This window comes from Schistocerca gregaria, chromosome 4 (assembly GCF_023897955.1).
Source record: "Schistocerca gregaria isolate iqSchGreg1 chromosome 4, iqSchGreg1.2, whole genome shotgun sequence".
Classification (NCBI taxonomy): domain Eukaryota; kingdom Metazoa; phylum Arthropoda; class Insecta; order Orthoptera; family Acrididae; genus Schistocerca; species Schistocerca gregaria.
The window spans coordinates 408,172,990-408,193,589 of NC_064923.1; the positions used below are offsets into that span (position 1 = coordinate 408,172,990).

General features: G+C 38.4%; 1 protein-coding gene across 2 annotated transcripts in view; it reads left to right on the forward strand.

Moving 5' to 3' along the window:
* Positions 1-20,600, forward strand: part of LOC126268121 (syntaxin-12-like) — a 56,906-nt gene that overhangs the window by 22,332 nt on the left and 13,974 nt on the right. The window contains exons 5-8 of one of the 2 annotated variants that reach the window (XM_049973646.1): positions 2,449-2,599; positions 9,338-9,462; positions 9,543-9,698; positions 19,972-20,072. In XM_049973646.1, coding sequence (XP_049829603.1) covers positions 2,449-2,599; positions 9,338-9,462; positions 9,543-9,698; positions 19,972-20,064 — 525 coding nt within the window. In that variant the 3' untranslated portion in view covers positions 20,065-20,072. The remainder of the gene's footprint in view (positions 1-2,448; positions 2,600-9,337; positions 9,463-9,542; positions 9,699-19,971; positions 20,073-20,600) is intronic. The other variant, XM_049973647.1, reaches the window with a different exon arrangement.

A 20,600-nucleotide genomic window follows, 5' to 3' on the forward strand; every position in this document is an offset into this window, starting at 1 on the left:
GGCTTATTAGACTGATTGTTCGGTAATTTTCACATTTGTCAACACCTGCTTTCTTTGGGATTGTAATTATTATGTTCTTCTTGAAGTCTGAGGGTATTTCGCCTGTTTCGTACATCTTGTTCACCAGGTGGTAGAGTTTTGTTAGGACTGGCTCTCCCAAGGCTGTCAGTAGTTCTAATGGAATGTTGTCTACTCCGGGGGCCTTGTTTTGACTCAGGTCTTCCAATGCTCTATCAAACTCTTCACACAGTATTGCATCTCCCATCTCATCCTCATCCTCATCCACATCCTCCTCCTTTTGCATAATATTGTGCTAAAGTACATCGCCCTTGTATAGACCCTCTATATACTCCTTCCACCTTTCTGCTTTCCGTTCTTTGCTTAGAACTGGGTTTCCATCTGAGCTCTTGATGTTCATACAAGTGGCTCTCTTTTCTCCTAAGGTCTCTTTAATTTTCCTGTAGGCTGCATCTATCTTAGACCTAGTGAGATAAGCCTCTACATCCTTACATTTGTCCTCTAGCCATCCCTGCTTAGCCATTTTGCACTTCCTGTCGATCTCATTTTTGAGGCATTTGTATTCCTTTTTGCCTGCTTCATTTACTGAATTTTTATATTTTCTCCTTTCATCAATTAAATTTAATATTTCTTCTGTTATCCAAGGATTTCTACTAGCCCTCGTCTTTTTACCTACTTAATCCTCCACTGCCTTCACTACTTCATCCCTCAAAGCTACCCATTCTTCTTCTACTGTATTTCTTTCCCCCATTTCATCAATTGTTCCCTTATGCTCTCACTGAAACTCTGTACAACCTCTGGTTCTTTCAGTTTATCCAGGTCCCATCTCCTTAATTTCCCACATTTTTGCAGTTTCTTCAGTTTTAATCTACAGGTCATAACCAATAGATTGTGGTCAGAGTCCACATCTGCCCCTGGAAATGTCTTACAATTTAAAACCTGGTTCCTAAATCTCTGTCTTACCATTATATAATCTATCTGATATCTTTTAGTATCTCTAGGGTTCTTCCAGGTGTACAACCTTCTTTCATGATTCTTAAACCAAGTGTTAGCTACGATTAAGTTGTGCTCTGTGCAAAATTCTACCAGGCGGCTTCCTCTTTCATTTCTCTCCCCCCAATCCATATTCACCTACTACGTTTCCTTCTCTCCCTTTTCCTACAACCGAATTCCAGTCACCCATCAATATTAAATTTTTGTCACCCTTCACTATCTGAATAATTTCTTTTATTTCATCATACATTTCTTCAATTTCTTCGTTATCTGCAGAGCTAGTTGGCATATAAACTTGTATTACTGTAGTAGGTGTGGGCTTCGTATCTATCTTGGCCACAATAATGTGTTCACTATGTTGTTTGTAGTAGCTTACCCGCATTCCTATTCATTATTAAACCTACTCCTGCATTACCCCTGCATTATGAGAAATTTTGTACCAAACTTTTGAACATGTAAGGGCACCAAGCCTTTCTTACAAAGAGGAAAATGATGAAAAATAGGATTAAAGAAGAGATTCCACAAATACCAGAAAATATTGAGACCACTAAAGAGCAAAAAATTCATGAATCCCCTCAAAACACTTAAAAGCAACAATCAAGTTGTGGAGACTTCATTACAGCAGATGTATTGAAATGGCCAGATTAGAGTGACCTACACTTACTTTTTGACAACATTTGGAAAACAAAGTTCCAGAAGAATGGAAATAGCGTTAATCCACTTGCTATATAAAAAAAAGGAGACAAATGAAATGTCAGCAATTACAGGGCAGTGTAACTTGTGCCAGTGGCATAATAATATTCTCAAAAATTCTCTTTAATAGGATGAAAGAAACTTCAAACACTGGGAGAATATAAGGGCAGTTTTCGAAAGGGAAGATCCTGCACACAACAGATTTTCAACTTAAAAGCAATAATTCAATGCAAAACTTTAACCAGCAAATCTATAGGAGTATCATTTATTTATTTCAAAAAAAAAAAAAAAAAAAAAAAAAAAAAAAAAAAAAAAAAAAAATTTATTTGATGTGCAGAAAAACAGTAAATAAATCATTAGAGAATTTGAATTTAAAGCAAATTTAGCAAAGAGAATTCATGAAACCCTAACAAATACAATATCTAAAGTTTAGGTTGTGGGAGAAGTATCTCAACCATTTGAAATAAATGGAAAAAAATGGCATTAGACTAGGGGATGGTTTATCACCTTCATTGTTTAACTGCACTTTAGGAAAAAAAGTCAGGAACTGGAATTTGGAACTAAAAAAATCACAAAACTGAATCAATAGTTCTGTTTACTCTCCCCCACCCTCTGCTTCCTCTTTTTTTTATCTCTGTTTCCAATTACCTCAATTGACATCTTCATGCCATTATTATTTCAGTAAAAGAATTTCTGTAAGTGCTCTCTAACATTTTGTTGCCGCTTTTTCATTTTACACTACAGAGACAATGGAAGATGCAAAAGGAACGACTGTCAGATGAATTCACTACAGCTCTTAACAAGTTTCAAGAAACACAGAGAACTGCTGCTCAAAAGGAAAAGGAGCAGGTGCAGAGGGTTCGTGCGAATTCTGGTCTTGCAGATCCATTTGGAGGTAAGCTGTTCAGATGCATGCAATTTAGATTTTGTGGCAGATTTTGTAACAGTTGAAAAATGCATTCTGAAAGAAATATGTTCCTAACTAAAATAATTTAGTTAAAGGTATCGTGATGACTATATCATCTCAGTGGCAGCTATTAGGCTGGAGTTGAGTCAAACATTGTACTAGTGTTTTTTCTACAGGGGGTGATTGGCCTACAGCATTGTGGGAGAATGTGACAGTTCATTGGTGTAGATCAGCACTGGCCTTGGTGTGCCAAGTCACGCGTGCAGGCAAAGGCTCGGCCTGTCACTTGGCTGTGCTCGGTCTTTCTTGGAAGCATCTGAAAGAGCATGACATTTCATTTACCTTTGCAGTGCAGCATTTTTCGCTCAGCACAACACTATAAGTTCGGCAGAATAATGCTGTCAGCTCTGTTTAACCTTCGCTATTTGTTCGCGATATGAAGGATATTCGCTGGTCCAGTTGCTGTTTGCCCAAAAAGAGGCAGTCTAACGATCTATGATCACAATCTTTGTAATGAATGGTATTGACAGAAGAGAAGAATGAGCATTCTCAATTTGCATAAGCAGCAGGTATTGCTTATTTTCTGTAAAACAACATTCCACTATTATGCAGAAAGAATTTAAAGTAGTAGTTGTCAGTGTACATTGAAAAGCCCTTTCTACCAAACTTGCAGGCCTGAAGCATGTGAAGAAACTGGTGGTACATGTAGTAAAATTTCTGAAGTCGCATGCTTTATTCTATTGTCAGTTGCAACCGTTTTTGACAAACTGAACGAAGAGTATTGTGACTTCATATTTTACTGCAAAGTATGTTGGTTAAGTCAAGGGGCATGCCTGGAACAAGTTTTTGATTTACAGCTCACCATTTTTGACTTGAGGAAAAAGGTGTGTAGGAACAAAAATTAGAACATCCAAAGTAAATTGCAGAATCACATTTTAAGTGGACTTGACTGCAGACTGCCCATGGTAAGTTGGGGAAGAGTTTAAAAAGAAAATCACATAGTAGAAGGGTCACATCCTGTCAAAGATAGTCCAGTTCCATATGCTCATTGGTGTTAAAGAAAATGTGAGGGTTTAAGAATGCCTGGTGGCCTTGAAAGAATCACAAGGATAGTTTTTCAATGATTTTGAGGATACTGTCAATCTTACACCTGTTTCAGAGCCTGTTGCACATCAGTTGAAATTGCCACTGTGCATGCACAGATGTAACTGACTGATCTGCAAGATAATTCCAATTTTAATGACAAATATTTTTACTTCAGAACTGTCCAGGTCGCCTACATTGTTTTCATCAAGTAGAGTTTGTAAGTATCTGCAATGAGGCTGAAAAAGTGCTACAATATGTTGATTGTGTGAAAGACCTTTTTTTGCTTATGAAATGAAATCAGTCATGATTACATGGCAACTTGAATGTGCAAGTCTGTAAAACTGTCTGTCTCTACCAGTATGCCAACAGTTTGTGCCAGATAAAAATTATATCTTCAGCGAGCCAAAAATATTTAAATAATACTGAACATTTGTTTTGTTTGTGACCTATGTTGTTGAGAAATGTAAAATATAAAACCAAGTACTATGCAGTCCATCTCCACTGTCGTTTAAATGCTGCACCTTTGCAGTTTTCCCCTCTTTCCCCTGCTTTTGCTCAGAAATGTGAAATGAGGCTGATCAATTTAGTACTCATGACCAGCCAAGGCCTACAAATGCTCAAAATAACTTGAGGACCTGAGTGTACAAAATGATGCTCCACAGCAGGTTATGAATTGTTCAGCCCTTGACTGGAAATTCTGTAGGCATCAATAACTCTGGCTGTTAAGAATACACTGCAGGTGAATGAGGGTCTGAATGAACACAGAAACATTAGGAAGTTGCAGACCAACAACAGCAAGTGAGAGAATACACAGTGAAACAGCACATGAATGAACCTCCTGAGGTACACAGAAGAGAGAACATTGCCAAGAACTTGCATCTGCTGAGAAACATGAACACGAATTGATGAGGAATGCCTACCAAAATCGAGGCATATATGCAATTGAACACAGATACTGAATCCAGGAATTGATAGTCTATATTTGATATATGGAGACACGTTTGCACTTTAGTAAGGCATGAACAGTCCATGTCAAGTACACAGTTGGGCACACTTACACTGTAGTAGTATTTGAATTCAGTACAACAACACGAATAGGCTGTCCTATTAAGATTAACGAACACACAAGGAAATTCAGTTGGGTAGAAAAAATATGTGAACAGTTGAGAAAGAAGGAAACCCTGCTCCAGCAAAACAAGAACAGTGAAACACATGTGAAAAGGGCCCTCATTGTCCTTGTGCTTTCTAGGCACCACCACCTTCAGGATAGGGGCTGGCCATAACTGCATCATTTGGGTGGAATGTGACATAACACGATATCATCAGGGTCAGTGTGGCAGAGGGGAGATGGCCAGGTGACAGGCGAGACCAGGTGGCCAGGTGACAGGCGAGACCAGGTGCTTGCACTGCAGCCAACAAAACATGAGTAGGCATTGAAGTGGGGGAATCTTGAGCACGCACTATACTGAGAGCCCTTGTGACTATTCTTGTCATGCATATTGTGAAACCATTATCCTTGTCAGCAATTGTAGTATGGCAGACAAGGGAAGAACACTATTTCGCAAAACCATTATCACCATCATTTGAAATATTCTTGGCCAAGTGCTGTACTGAGGTAGTGATTGAGATGCATGCATTGGAATAACAACTGTTTATTGACCATAAACTAACTCAGTACAGCTTTAGAGGATGGAGATCCACACATGAGAAGAACTGAAATATCCTTCTGTGATGATCATGGAGAGTGCCCACTCTGATGAAATCCACGAATGTCAGTAGTGGGGATGTGTTGGGAAGTGCTGTGGATGTGTATTGACATGGACTCACAAGGCTGTGAGCACATCGGCAATCAAGGAGCAGGTCTAGTAAAGCAGCGCCTTTTGGAGTGGCAGACAAGTGTACAGTGGCTGTGATCCAGGCAAAGTGGAACCTTTTGGAGAGACTGATTGGCATCCAGTTGTTTTAATCCCAGTGAAGGAGCAAGTCGGTTCAGGGTAGCAGCAGCAGGCATTGCGGTCCGGTGCTTAGGCTCGAGGGTTGTGTGGCAGTTGGCCTGGAGTCTGCTGTTGAACTGCCTGCCAGGGGGTGGAGTGGTGACCCAAATAAGTCAGCAGAGGAAAACACGTGGACTGTGATAGTATGGACGCAAATAGGTGCTTGCACTTTTTACTGCAATCTACATGTCGTGTATCGGCAGGGCTAGTGCTTCCAGATGGTGTGATTGCTGCAGAAGGCTTGGTGGTAAATGCTCAGTGACCTTTCTCTTGAGAAACAACCTCCTGAGGTCAGGCAGGGGCTGTACCTGGTCCATGAAACATATCTGCAATTGTGGTGGTTGAGTTTGCAGGGGCCAGGCCTTGCATGTACTACATTTTGCTATCCAAAGATAGTTGTAAGTAGATGTCACATATCAGAGACACCCTTAAAACAGGTAAACTTGAACACAATTTACAATTCCCACATTATTTGTGAATTCAAAACATTCAACACTTGAGCTTTGTCTGGTGTCTACCAACTACCAGTCCATAGCAAAATCTGCAAAGAAACTTTGTTTCCTCCAGAGTCAGCTCATTTTAGTTCAGTAATTGTTAGTGACAATTACAATAAAAAATTACTTGAGATGAAAAACTACACCCAAATCCAAGCAAATGGTGTTCATCTTTGGTATTTTAAATTGACTAAGAACTGCAGTAATCATAGACCATAGTAAAACACTGTTTAAAAATCTAATGCAACATCTTAAGAGCATGCCATTTCATTGCTAAGGCTGTGATCAAACTGGAACCATGTATTTTGTGTAGTAACACTGTCAGAACTCTCCTTTTTATTTTATGTTGATCTTCAACAGGATTTATAGTATTTTTGAGTTTTTAATTGTTTTTTTAGACTGCAGAGGAAGAAATTTGGAGACTTTGATGCAGAGGCAAAAATATCTTTATTTCATTTTGGTCAATTTTTTCCTCCTCAATTTCAAAGAAAACACTTATAACAGTATTAACTACCTGGCAGCCATTTAATTATATATGCTCTGGTTATTGTGTATTCCTGTTCCAAGAATCTTATTAAACATACGACTGGTAAAGTTATGTACAGCTATGAATTCATGTGGACACTGTCTAACCACCCTACAATTTCAATGAAATTTTAATCTGTTGTTTCCTATACTCATGAAATGTAATTATAAATGTTGAATGTATATGAGATTCGTATTGTTTACATTAAAAATTTTAAAGCCAAACTTTATACAACAACGATTGTCCCCAAAAGATTTGTGTGATTGAAAATAGGCAGATGTCTAGGTGGGGGACTTTAAAAACGGTGCTGAATAATATTACAGTTTATCTGTCTGCTATATTTCATGAAGTATCAACAGGCATTTTAATCTGTGAAGCTTCTGGTATCATATCCTCATTCTAGATGGATCAGAGTTCATAAAAGGCCAAAATTTTAATGTAGAAAAACATTTTTTAGGCATATCCACTGCAGAACAATCACTAACCTGAAGATTGTTATTCTTTGACATTTGTGTAAAATTGATCATGAGACGAATACATGAAAATCTGTTGGTGAAACCTCCTAAAAGCAGCAAAAATATATTTAATAAATGAGAATGGTGAAAAGCAAAGGAAAAAGCTGTGAGCAGTGAAGAGCACAATTCAACCACGACAGTCCTGATCAGTGAGGCACAGTTAAGTAACCTTGGCACATCTGTAAACAGGGCACTTTTTTCATGCATAGATTCTTCTTCCAGTAAAAAGACTCCATAATGTAGGGTGCTTCTGGTGTCTGGAATTTTATACTTTATCATATATTGTGAAGAGGGTAGCAACCAGTTTACTCAGAGATTTAGTCTCTATTTTAAGTGATTGAGACAAATGTGGTAAGTGTTTTAAGATTTGATGTCCTGTCTAATTCTGTACCTAAGCTGTTATCTAGGGAATGTTAATATGTAACATGTTCTCTGGGTGGCTGCCTAATTTCTCCTCTTCTCCCCCCCCCCCATCCCCCCTTTCTTTTCCATTGAGCAGCCAGACACAACATCCATGTTCAATAACTATTTATTTATTATTACTTTTTGTATTATTGCAATAATGGAAATAATGACATAAAATAAGGGTAATGCAACCACTTAGCTGTAGAGGACTGGTACATGGCACACAGAAACGTGTAATAGAAAACAGCTAACATTAGCTTTTGAACTCTTGCTCTTTTTCTAGTAAATGTGTGCTTTTGAGTCTCAAGTGTGATTGTGTATGTGTGTGTGTAAGAGCAGGATCCCGAAAGCTAGTGTTAGCTGTTGTCAGACGTTGTCTATTACGTGTTTCTGTGCACCACGCACCATGCCTCTATAGGTAAGTGGTTGCCTTCCCCTTATTTTATGCATTTATCTTATCAGAGTATTGTAATTTTATTTATAGGTAACAGTGCTTCTTTGTGTTTGTGTTGATTTGTAAATGAAGGTGAAAGATAATAGACGAGAGTTCATTTAGTAGGTTTATCCTGTTTAAAGCAATTATTTAAAAAAATGTTTGCCTCATAATTTTTTAGCAAGGGTAGTTGTGGTCTAGACATGTAGAACCCTCCTTTACTTGCTGCAATAGCAATATCAAAAATATTTCAATTTATGGCTTCAGCGGTTCACAAATAGTCTCCTGTGCTGTATTCTCCTATATTCATGATGCTTTTTCTGTCTGCACTCACTAGCTAGTTACAGAGGAGGGTACCCTCCGCCACACAACGTCAGGTGGCTTGCGGAGTATGGATGTAGATGTAGATAGATGTAGAGGAGTACTTTTCCTTACAATTCCAAATTGCTCCAGTATAGAGCAGCTAAAGACACAAATGCAAGGTGAATCCTCTGTACACACTCGCCACATTCTGTTCTACACCTGTCACAGATACTTCCTATCTCATAAAGTGGCAGGACTGTCTGTGAAAGCACCTTTGTCATATACCATTCATCCTATAAATATGACACGGCCTTTTATGTGGCCATCCTTCTTGCTAAAACCCGGTGAAACTATGAATACTAATCGGTACAGACAACAAATGATCAATTTGAACTATTCATTGGTCGAAAAAAGACCGGAATGGGCCAGAAGACATGCACCTGCACACAAAGCAAAACTGGTTCAAGATACAATCGAAACACTTGGCTGGGAGCTGCTGCCCCACCTGCCATATTCACCAGACTTTACATTATTATTATTATCATCATCATCATGACCCTCACGTCCCATCACCATATTTCCTAAATCGTATGAATGAAAATTGTCCTTTTCACATATCTTTTGGTTTTGCACTCACCCTGATCTGAAAGTCTGCTTGTCTGTCCTCTGTCCTCTGTCACCGCTTCCTTTTACTCATCATTCCCCTTTTCACTCTGTGCAGTCAGTATGCAGTGAACTGTTGTCTTTACTCAGTCCATTGTTTATATTTCACATGGAATTTGCCCGTTTCACTTAATGGCATGATACTCACTGTTTCCTATTTGTAATTTCAATTGAAGATGCTGTTGTGTGTGAAGGATTAATTTTTGTTGTTGTTATTCCTGAATGGGAACCAAGTGCTTGTGTAAATGATTGAATATGCAGGTAGAGTAATTCAGTGATTAATTATTATTTCTCTTTTTTTTTTCAGAAGGTCGCTTTTCTGGTCAGTTGATAGAATTACAAGATAGTTCGGAAAGACAACAAGCCCAACTCCAAGAAGAAAGAAATCTGCAGCTTATAGAAGAACAGGAACAGGCCATTCGTCAGCTGGAGGTAAACTGTCGTACTATAACTGTTTGGAATACAAATTTTTCTCATTGTGACATTGTTTTACAACTGATTTAATTTTGCAGAGTGATATACTGGATGTAAACCAGATTTTTAAGGATCTTGGAGCTCTTGTACATGATCAAGGGGAAGTTATAGACAGCATTGAAGCAAGTGTTGAAAAGACTGAAATTTCAGTTGGGTCAGGAACAGAACAGCTTCGTCAGGCTGCCACGTATCAGGTAACTGTTGTTAACAGTTGTCTAAATGCTTACCGTAAAATATTTGATAAGTTACCACTTCTTTGCATGTTGTTTAATGATATTTTATGAATAGAAATGAAATTAATAGATGGTAGTGTGAATATCACTGTTGTAGATTGTTGCTGTATGCTAAGTAAGCAGTAGCTGTACTGTTCAGTGGTTTCAGTGCAATTTACTTAGTGGCTGTTATTTATTAGGTGATGGAGCTATGGCTCCACTGTTATGATAAGGCAGTTTCTGGAACTGAAGTGATATATTTTTAAAATAAAAAGTATTTGTGAGTCGTCTTCATACAAAATTGGCATTTTTAAGTTGTAAAGTGCCTATTTTGAATTTTCTTATACTATTTCTGTTACAGTGCTTGAATGCATAGAACTTATGGCTTATTATTTCATTTTAACATAACCATTAGTTGTATCATGACAGAATTATTATTCTTCAAACAATAATGAAATTGGTTTTAAGAGACAGAAATTTAAATGCCTATTACAGAAACATGTAATCTGAAATATATCAAATATGCTATTATTGAGGATATAAAAGAGAATTAAAATGTGATGGACTAAAAGATTTGAGTGTTCAGGGGAAAATATGAGACAAAATTTGCAGAGTGTCTTTTATGGTATTGGACTGAGAAACTGGACAGGTATAAATGAACAGCAAGTAATTGTCAGAATACTATGTAAGAGGTTGCTTGATTGCCAGGTACTCTTTTCATAAATGAAGAAATTGCCATCTGTCTGGGGAGAAAATAGTATTAAACTGGATTGCATCATTGTTATCCAGCTAATCACTCAAATAACTTCATATTGATGGGCATCTTGTGAATCACCATACAAAAAAGCATTCCACACACTATCTCGGCAGGTTTCTTGTCTTTGTAGCAACAGAGAGGGTGTGAATAGTCAATGCATGTGCCACAGGACTAAAAATCACAGACAACACCTGTTTCTTGTGAAAAATGTGTAGCCATAAATTCATCAACTGAACCATGCCATCCCCGTTTGTGTAATTGATTTACAGGGAACAGCTCGTTTCTCCTGGGAAATAGCTTCCAAAAACCATGTGTGATTGTCTTGCAGCACTTTCTTGTTCCATTTCACCCTTTCACTTACATTTTTAATCTATTATCAACGCTTCTTCAAATGTATGTTGGTCCTTACAGTCTGTGAAAGTAGAAGCTTCGCAATTTTGATGTATTATTGGATGCTTGGTCATCCCTCAACTATGCTGCTGTATTTCAGCAATTTCTTTTCTTATAATATCTTAATCAGTAATTTTGTAATCTTCATTTTCAATATTAGCTTCAGACCTACATTCAGAGTTGTTGAGTCTTGAATGCTGTGAGGTGTATCTGTTCTTTTCTTAATAGAATAGGCATAAGTTTCTGTCCTAGGTTTATTGTCATATTACAGTTCATATTGAGATACTGCAGCTACTTTGTAAGGCCCTGTTCATTTTAAAGCATGTGTGGCTGAATTTGTAATTTGGCCCAGAGACTCCATGGAATATTAGTGTAAGCATGCAGCATTGCTCTAGTTGTTTTCACATGGAGAAGGATTCTCTGTTTCACCTAAGACATTTTGCCATGAATTGTGGGGCATTGCTGGATGTTGAACTATCTTTTGTTTGTGAAGATAACCTTTTTGTTGTCAAACTTTTGTTATCACACAAAAGAACATTAACACAGCGTCCAACAGTTTTGCTTCAGCTATAAATGGCCTCAATTTATGAACAGCCTCGTGATTGCCTCTGATGAAATAAACATGTTGAAATTCTCCATACAGTCATATTTAAAAAATGAAAAATGATATGCAGACAAAAAAAACTTCAAAATCGATCACAAATCTCTGATGAGTCAGCTGTCCTGGCTTTGTGGCATTTTCTCTTCTGCTGAAAGGAGGTCTGTTAATTTTTCCATAAATGTAACCTTCACATAAGTCAAAAATCAGACCAAAATTGTTCAACTACTTTTAGGTAACTTTCTTCTTATGGTGATCATTGTAATGTCCAAATCTTTCACGATAAAACTGAAATAACCTGTCTGAATGCATTACTGTGACAAAACAAATGAGAGTTAACACTTCTTCTTACGGTTAATTTTATGAAGCCTTCAAAGTTATTTTGTGCTTCCCCTAGTACCATGTTTGACCCAGTTTTTAGAATATGGTTTTCTACTGGTTTGAATTCAGTATATAATATTTATTTTATTTTATTTTATTTTCTTGTGTGCAGCAAGAACAGAATTAAGTCCATTTGAGTTTTTGGAACTTACCATATATTTCCATGTGTCATTTTCTGCCAGTTTTTGTTTATTGCTGCTTTGCTGCTTCATTATCTATAGTTCCTTCACATATTGCTGCAACAGTTGGCCCATCTGCTGTCATAATACTATACACTGGCAAAAATAGTTCATTAGTAACATGGCATGATGCTCCGTTATTTGCAGACAAGTTTTTTCTTTCTTTCTTTCTTTCTTTTTTTTCTTTCTTTCTTTTTTTCTTTCTTTCTTTTCTTTCTTTTCTTTTTTTCTTTCTTTCTTTTCTTTTTTCTTTCTTTCTTTTCTGTTTTTCTTTCTTTCTTTTCTTTCTTTCTTTTCTTTCTTTCTTTTTTTCTTTCTTTCTTTTTTTTCTGTAATGCCGTCGACTTGAGAATTATAAATGGTCTATGATTTTTTGTGGCCTTCCATCTGCAATCCACTTCAGACATCGATCACATGATTTGGCTTGTTGCAGTAATGGCAGATTATTTTCTTCTTGTGCTTGATTTTTGTTGAATATATCTTCTGTTGTTTTGAACCAAAGTGCTTTGTGAAAATTATATTATTTTATTTTATAAAGCCCTTTCATAAGCACACAGCTTTGTTGTCCTATTATAAACTGTTCTGTCACTTTTGGACATTGGCCGAGTGGATCTGAACAAAAGTGTTCTCCAGGTAAGTTACCCAAAATCCTGCAGATTAAAAATAAATAAAGTGTTTCAAACAGTGGAAAGTCCAGGTTGGAGTGTCAACAGTTATGAAGAGGATAGCTACTCACCATAAAGATAGTGAGTTGCAGACAGGTCCAGTAAAAAGGCATACCTGCTGAGCTTTCAGCCAAAGCTTTCTTCAGAAAAGCGCGCGCGCGCCCACACACACACACACACACACACACACACACACACACACACACACACAAGTAGCCATAGTATCTTTGTTCATTTCTTATTTCAAATTATTCCACAAAATTTTAGTCTGTGCACTTTCTCTTTAGGAATGCCTTCAAATAATCTCAGCTTTGGGAAATGCTTCCAAAGCAACCTTATATACAAATTTTCCAGGCTGACTTCAGTTTTCTGCAACTGGATCTGCTGTCACTAATTTACCACTGAATTGCCCCTTAAACAAATGCTTCCTTTATTACCTCCATTAGATTTTCCTTGAAGGCAGCCAGACTAGTAAGTCTTGTTGTATGCATTTCTGCACTGTCACTGAAAATCTGTTTCATTACAACTTACACAAAAAAAATATTGTATTGATTTTGCAAATCATAGACACTAAATACTTTAAACAATAAGTGATTGTACCCAAAACCTGTTGAGACACTTGTGCAGAAAACATGAGGCTCACTTATGAATTGTCTCTTTATTGATACTCTTTCAGCAAGGCTCAAAAAGGGAAAAAAAGTAGTTGCTGTGCAGTAAAGAGGAAAAAAAGCATAGAGTTTAGAAATATGCTAAAGCTATTAAAGTAAATAAATGTCTTCAGACATCATTAACAGTGACTTATGTCGTACTAAAACACGTGTGAAGAATGGAGTAAAATTTGAGGTACCAAATGTCATAATCACTCGAAACTTGAGCCAAAAATTTTTTTACTCTATCAGCAGCCGTGAAGAAAAAGTAAGAAGACAGTTATCTGGCTTTGGAGTATGCACTTACTGAAGTAACTGTTAGTGTAAGGAGGGAATAAAATGGACAAAAAGTGGTACATTGATGAATATGCAGACAAATATAAAAAATCTGACAAAAAATCTCATTGTAAAAATAATTGGCGCAATACTTTATTGTGTTAATAGATTTGGCAGATATGAGTAAATGTGTTGTTGCCCAAAATACTGTCAGACGTATCCTGGTAGATACAAATGTGTATAATGTGAATACATTAAAATGATAGTAAATAGGGTCATGTTAGGAAAATCTGTGGTTGGATGAAGCAAGTACAGGGCGGTTTTAAACTGAGTGTTCAGAGTGCTGCAGTGGAAGACACTGAAACATTGTAGATATGTTCGTTAATTGGTGCACTCAAGGCGTATGCTGAAAAAATAAGTTTCACTATCTGCCACCAGGTGAAAATATGGAGCTGTAAGCAGTCAGGATGTGGTGTGGGTACAGGAGAAGGGAAGGAATGATCACACACATGATGACAGTGGTTCTGGCACGTTTATTAGAAATGGCCAAAAGTTAAATCTTGTGTTTGATATGATCTTCTGACTCAGCAGCATGGTGCATCTGTAACATGGCTTGGTCAACACTTGCTCATAACATATTTGGTGTAAGCAGTGACATGTTGTTGTATGCTATCCTTCAGAACAGTGTGTGTCCAGATACATCCTTGATAGATACGATCTTTCATATAGCCCTACAATGGGAAGTTGCATAGATCTAAATCTACATCTACATGACTACTCTGCAATTCACATTTAAATGCTTGGCAGAGGGTTCATCGAACCACAATCATACTATCTCTCTACCATTCTACTCCCTAACAGCGCGCGGGAAAAACGAACACCTAAACCTTTCTGTTCGAGCTCTGATTTCTCTTATTTTTATTTTGATGGTCATTCGTACCTATGTAGGTTGGGCTCAACAAAATATTTTCGCATTCGGAAGAGAAAGTTGGTGACTGAAATTTCGTAAAAAGATCTCGCCACGACGAAAAACGTCTTTGCTGTAATGACTTCCATCCCAATTCACATATCATATATGCCACACTCTCTCCCCTATTACATGATAATACAAAACGAGCTGCCCTTTTTTGCACCCTTTCAATGTCCTCTGTCAATCCCACCTGGTAAGGATCCCACACTGCGCAGCAATATTCTAACAGAGGACGAACGAGTGTAGTGTAAGCTGTCTCTTTAGTGGACTTGTTGCATCTTCTAAGTGTCCTGCCAATGAAACGCAACCTTTGGTTCGCCTTCCCCACAATATTATCTATGTGGTCTTTCCAACTGAAGTTGTTCGAATTTTAACACCAAAGTACTTAGTTGAATTGACAGCCTTGAGAATTGTACTATTTATCGAGTAATCGAATTCCAACGGATTTCTTTTGTAACTCACGTGGATCACCTCACACTTTTCGTTATTTAGCAACAACTGCCACCTGGCACACCATACAGCAATCTTTTCTAAATCGCTTTGCAACTGATACTGGTCTTAGGATGACCTTACTAGACGGTAAATTACAGCATCATCTGCGAACAACCTGAGAGAACTGCTCAGATTGTCACCCAGGTCATTTATATAGATCAGGAACAGCAGAGGTCCCAGGACGCTTCCCTGGGGAACACCTGATATCACTTCAGTTTTACTCGATGATTTGCCGTCTATTACTACGAACTGTGACCTTCCTGACAGGAAATCATGAATCCAGTCGCACTACTGAGACGATACCCCATAGGCTCGCAGCTTGGTTAGAAGTCGCTTGTGAGGAACTTCAGTAGAAGTCGCTTGTGAGGAACGGTGCCAAAAGCTTTCCGGAAATCTAGAAATACGGAATCAACTTGAGATCCCCTTTCGATAGCGGCCATTACTTCGTGCGAATAAAGAGCTAGCTGCGTTGCACAAGTGCGATGTTTTCTGAAGCCATGCTGATTACGTATCAATAGATTGTTCCCTTCGAGGTGATTCATAATGTTTGAATACAGTATATGCTCCAAAACCCTACTGCAAACTGACGTCAATGATATAGGTCTGTAGTTCGATGGATTACTCCTACTACCCTTCTTAAACACTGGTGCGACCTGCGCAATTTTCCAGTCTGTAGGTACAGATCTATCGGTGAGTGAGCGTTTGTATATGAGTGCTAGGTAGCGAGCTATTGTATCAGCGTAATCTGAAAGGAACCTAATCGGTATACAATCTAGACCTGAAGACTTGCCTGTATCAAGCAATTTGAGTTGCTTCGCAACCCCTAAGGTATCTACTTCTAAGAAACTCATGCTAGCAGATGTTCGTGTTTCAAATTCTGGAATATTCCATTCGTCTTCCCTGGTGAAGGAATTTTGGAAAACTGCATTCAATAACTCCGCTTTAGCGGCACAGTCGTTGGTAACAGTACCATCGGCACTGCGCAGCGAAGGTATTGACTGCGTCGTGTCGCTTGTGTACTTTACATACGACCAGAATTTCTTCGGATTTTCTACCAAATTTCGAGACAATGTTTCGTTGTGGAGCCTATTAAAGACATCTCGCATCAAAGTCCGTGCCAAATTTCGCGCGTCTGTAAATTTTAGCGAATCTTTGGGATTTCACGTTCTTCTGAACTTCGCATGCTTTTTCCGTTGCCTCTGCAACAGCGTTCGGATCTGTTTTGTGTACCACGGGGGATCCGTCCCAACTCTTATTAATTTATGAGGTATGAATCTCTCAATTGCTGTTGCTACTATATCTTTGAATTTGAGCCACATCTCGTCTACATTTGCATAGTCAGTTCGGAAGGAATGGAGATTGTCTTTTAGGAAGGCTTCTAGTGACACTTTATCTGCTTGTTTAAATAAAATTGTTTTGCATTTGTTTCTGATGGATTTGGAAGAAACGGTATTGAGCCTAGCTACAATGACCTTGTGATCACTAATCCCTGTATCAGTCATGATGCTGTCTATCAGCTCTGGATTGTTTGTGGCTAAGAGGTCAAGTGTGTTTTCGCAACCATTTACAATTCGCCTGGGTTCTTGGACTAACTGCTATTCTTAGGTGTTTTATTTGACCACATTCTAACTTGGCTGCCACATGTCTGCTGGCTCAAGGCAACTTGCATGAAGAAGCTGAACGCCCTCCGTTTTCTTAGGCACTCCTTGTGGGCTGTGAAAGGCACAGTTCTTGCGAGATTTTACAAAGCAGTGATTTTATCCTGCTTGGACTTTGGGTGTATTGCCTATGGGTCGGCAGTATGGCCCGTACTGAGCCTGCTGGACACTATTCACACACTGGTATGTGGTTGGAAATGGGGTCCTTCCATACGATCCCTGTTGACAGCTTCCTGGCAGAAGCTGTTGTCCCACTACTGCGGTTTAGATGACAACAGCTTCTGGCAAGTTACTCAGTCACAGTCTGTTAGATGCCTAGCCATCCATGTCACTCAACTTTGTTCCATAACCAGCCGTTTTGACTGATTGTGCATTGCCCAAAACTGGGAGTTCAGCTGGGTTCTGACTCAGTATTCTGCTGAAGGCCCTCCAACAGCATCCATTAGTCTGTGTTCCTAGAGCTCCCTCTATGCACCCCCATGGGCTGTACCTTGCCCTGTGATACAGATGAACCTTTTACGTGGCCTCAAGAAGGATGCTGATCCTACCCTTCTCCTCTATGATTATTATAATTCAGTATGCATCTGCACAGATGAATCCAAAGTCAAGGACACAGTCAGTTATGCTTTTGCATGTGCAAGGGGACACGAGAAGCACTCTCTGCCGAGTACCTGCAGTGTATACACTGGAGAACTGGTTGCCATCAGTCAGGCATTAAGGTACGTTAAATCCCACATCACGGCAGAACTTTCTGTTCTGTAGCGATTCCATGAGTCACTTAGGAGGCGTAACCCTAGGCTGCCTTAAAATTGTTTTGATCGCCAACATCCAGGACGTACTGGCTGACCACTTCTGCTCTGGAAAGACAGTGATGTTCATCTGGACACTGAGGCATATAGGTATCCCAGGAAATGAGCCCAGCGATCATTCAGCTAAAAACAAAACTACAGGAGATCAACTTGATTTAGGGATAATGGGCACAGAGTTAAGATTACAACTTTGATGCAATAATTTCAGACTCTGGTAATTGGATTGGCAGGCTACTACAACCAAAAACAAGTTGAGAGCGATTAAAGGGTCCACTAAGGTGTGGCAAACATATTTCCAGGCCCTTCAGAAAGATTCCATTGTGTGTGCCGACTATACATTTGCCACATGAGACTCACCTACAAGTCCCTTCTGTGTCGGCAGGATCCTCCTCGCTGCAGCTGTGGTAGTCTGCTGACGATAGTGTCTAATCTTAGTGAGTGAGCCCTGCTGGCTGATCTGTGGCACACTCCCAGCTTGCCTACCTCACTGCTTCAGATGGTTGCAGATGATGAGACAGCCACTACCAAAGTGTTGCATTTCTTGAGGGAGAGCATAGTTTACATTAATCTATAATAGTTCTTCACTTTCAATGTTAGGAATGTTACAGGTGGTTGTGTGTGTGTGTGTGTGTGTGTGGGGGGGGGGGGGGGGGGGGGGGGGTTGCATGATCGTCCCTGTGGTGGATACCCACCAAGCAACCGGAGGTTACTTTCTTCACCTCTCATCTTGTTGTGCCTTTAGACACTCTTGTGCAAGATGCTGCTTTCATTTACCTATTGTATTACAACTACTGTCATGCCCTTTTGAACTCTTTGATTTGCTTGTATAGTTTGAGTAGCCAAATCCCAATTTTTTACCTTTTTACGTGTTTCTCTCATGACAGGACAGACTGATGACCCAATAGTTTAGTCCCTTCACACACATAATCATCATAATCTGTGAGTGCCAAAAAACGAAGATCAAAGTCATAGTGTTGTAGCCTATCTTGAGGAATTCATTTGGTGCACATTGAGTCTTGTAGTAATACCAATGTAAAATGCATCATAAAATCTTTTGAACTGTTAACCAGGGGAAAGGCCATTGTTGTGACACAGCTTGAGAACTGACCGCAGAATTTGAGGCATGCACCCTATGATTGACTGTACCTACAGCAACTTCATCAACAGCTGTTATGGGAATGGGCTGCTACCCTCTCTGCTGCACCACCTAGTTCAACTGTCTCTTCAAATTTCTTTATCACATTCTTTAGCCCTTTCATTGACGTGGGGCCTCTTTGCAACTACTTCTGTCAGTGACATTGCTGTCTTCCTGATAAAACAACTTTAGCAGCAGTGCTTGATCTTCTCAATAACCATTGTGTCCCATACGGGGAATATTTCACATTCTCACTACTGACAGCATCATATTTTCACCTAGTGGCAAAAAGTGGACCTATTTTTTTTTCTTTTTTTCAGCATATTCCATGAGAACACTAATTAATGAACATACCTTTGATGTTTCAGCATTTTGCAATGTGTACAGTCTGCACTGCAGCACCAGCACACTGTCATTTTAACTATAACCACTTGGTAGACACATGGAAAAAAGCTGGCATAAGTGTGTCACAGATAGTGTTGGCATTAATATAAGAATTTTTGTAGCCGTGTTTGGAAAATAGCATAATACAGAGGTGAAATGAAGCTACATACTATTTAATACAGATGCCCACTTAATCATAAAATTTCAAATGTTTGTCACGTGATAGATTTTATTCTATATTAATTGGCTTGTGAAGTTTACATTCTAGAGGGATCTCTCATCTCTTAGAACATTTTAGCTTGTTAATACCTTATTATTTACACAGAGGTAGCATTTAAAGAGTTTTCATTTACTGATATAACACACTAGTAGAATAATTACTTAATTTATTAATTGCAGATGGTTTAATTTAGTATGCGGTCAATAAACGTTTGTGTTTATACTTTGAGATAATTTTCGTACCTTAATTTCGATTGAAAAATGCTTTAAAAGAAAAGGAAAATTACTTGAGGAAATGATTGATATAGAGAACTGCCAGATTTGCAGAGTTAAGAGTTTCTTTTCTAGAATGAAATTTTCACTCTGCAGCGGAGTGTGCACTGATATGAAACTTCCTGGCAGATTAAAACTGTGTGCCGGATCGAGACTCTAACTCGGGGCCCGAGTTCGAGTCTCGGTCCAGCACACAGTTTTAATCTGCCAGGAAGTTTATTTCTTTGCTGTTTAGAATGACATTATGAAGGTATATTGCTATTCAGAGTAGCAAAATCACAGTTATTGCTAACTTGTAGATAATTAAAATTAGTTTTCATGTTGTTTGCAAATTCCTGTTATTACAAGTAGTGTGTGTTAGAAGTAAAGACCTTTTTTATTTGTTGGTTTTCATTTTTTTACCTCTTTCTGAAATTTTACAGAATAAAGTTCGAACGAAGAAATGCATCCTTTGTATATGTTTAATTGTAGTTTTGGCTGTCATTATTGGAATAATTGCATGGCAGACATCATGATAATGAGTGTAAGTATGCTTCAGGATGCACTGTTTTATGCTTGCATGTTATTTATTGATTGTGCTGCCTTTGTGCTATTACATAGACAAGCATTACTAGAAAAATCAAGAAATGTAAATGTCTCCTCAGGACGCATATTGTGTTAGTGGAAAGCAAAAGTAACAGTTGCATTTAATGTCGTTTCAAGCTTAAATGTGAAAACTTCTTGCTAAACATGTGATGGTGTCAATTAGTGATATCAGAAAGTGTAATAAAGCATAATGTTTCACTTATAAGAAGGCTTACTCTCTCCAAACTTTGATTTCTTCTTTTTAGAGGTGAAAGAACAATAAAAGAAAAATGAAAGCTGAATCTTCAGACTTCAGTTTATTGATTCAGTACCCAGGTGATAATATAATTTAATTTGTCTTTGGATAGCATACATCTTGAGCAAACAGTTTTCTCTCTTTGCTTGAGGCATATCCAATCCAGAAACAAATTTATTTGAGGTAAAACACTGACACAGGCATCAACCTCAAGTTGAATGTAACACAATT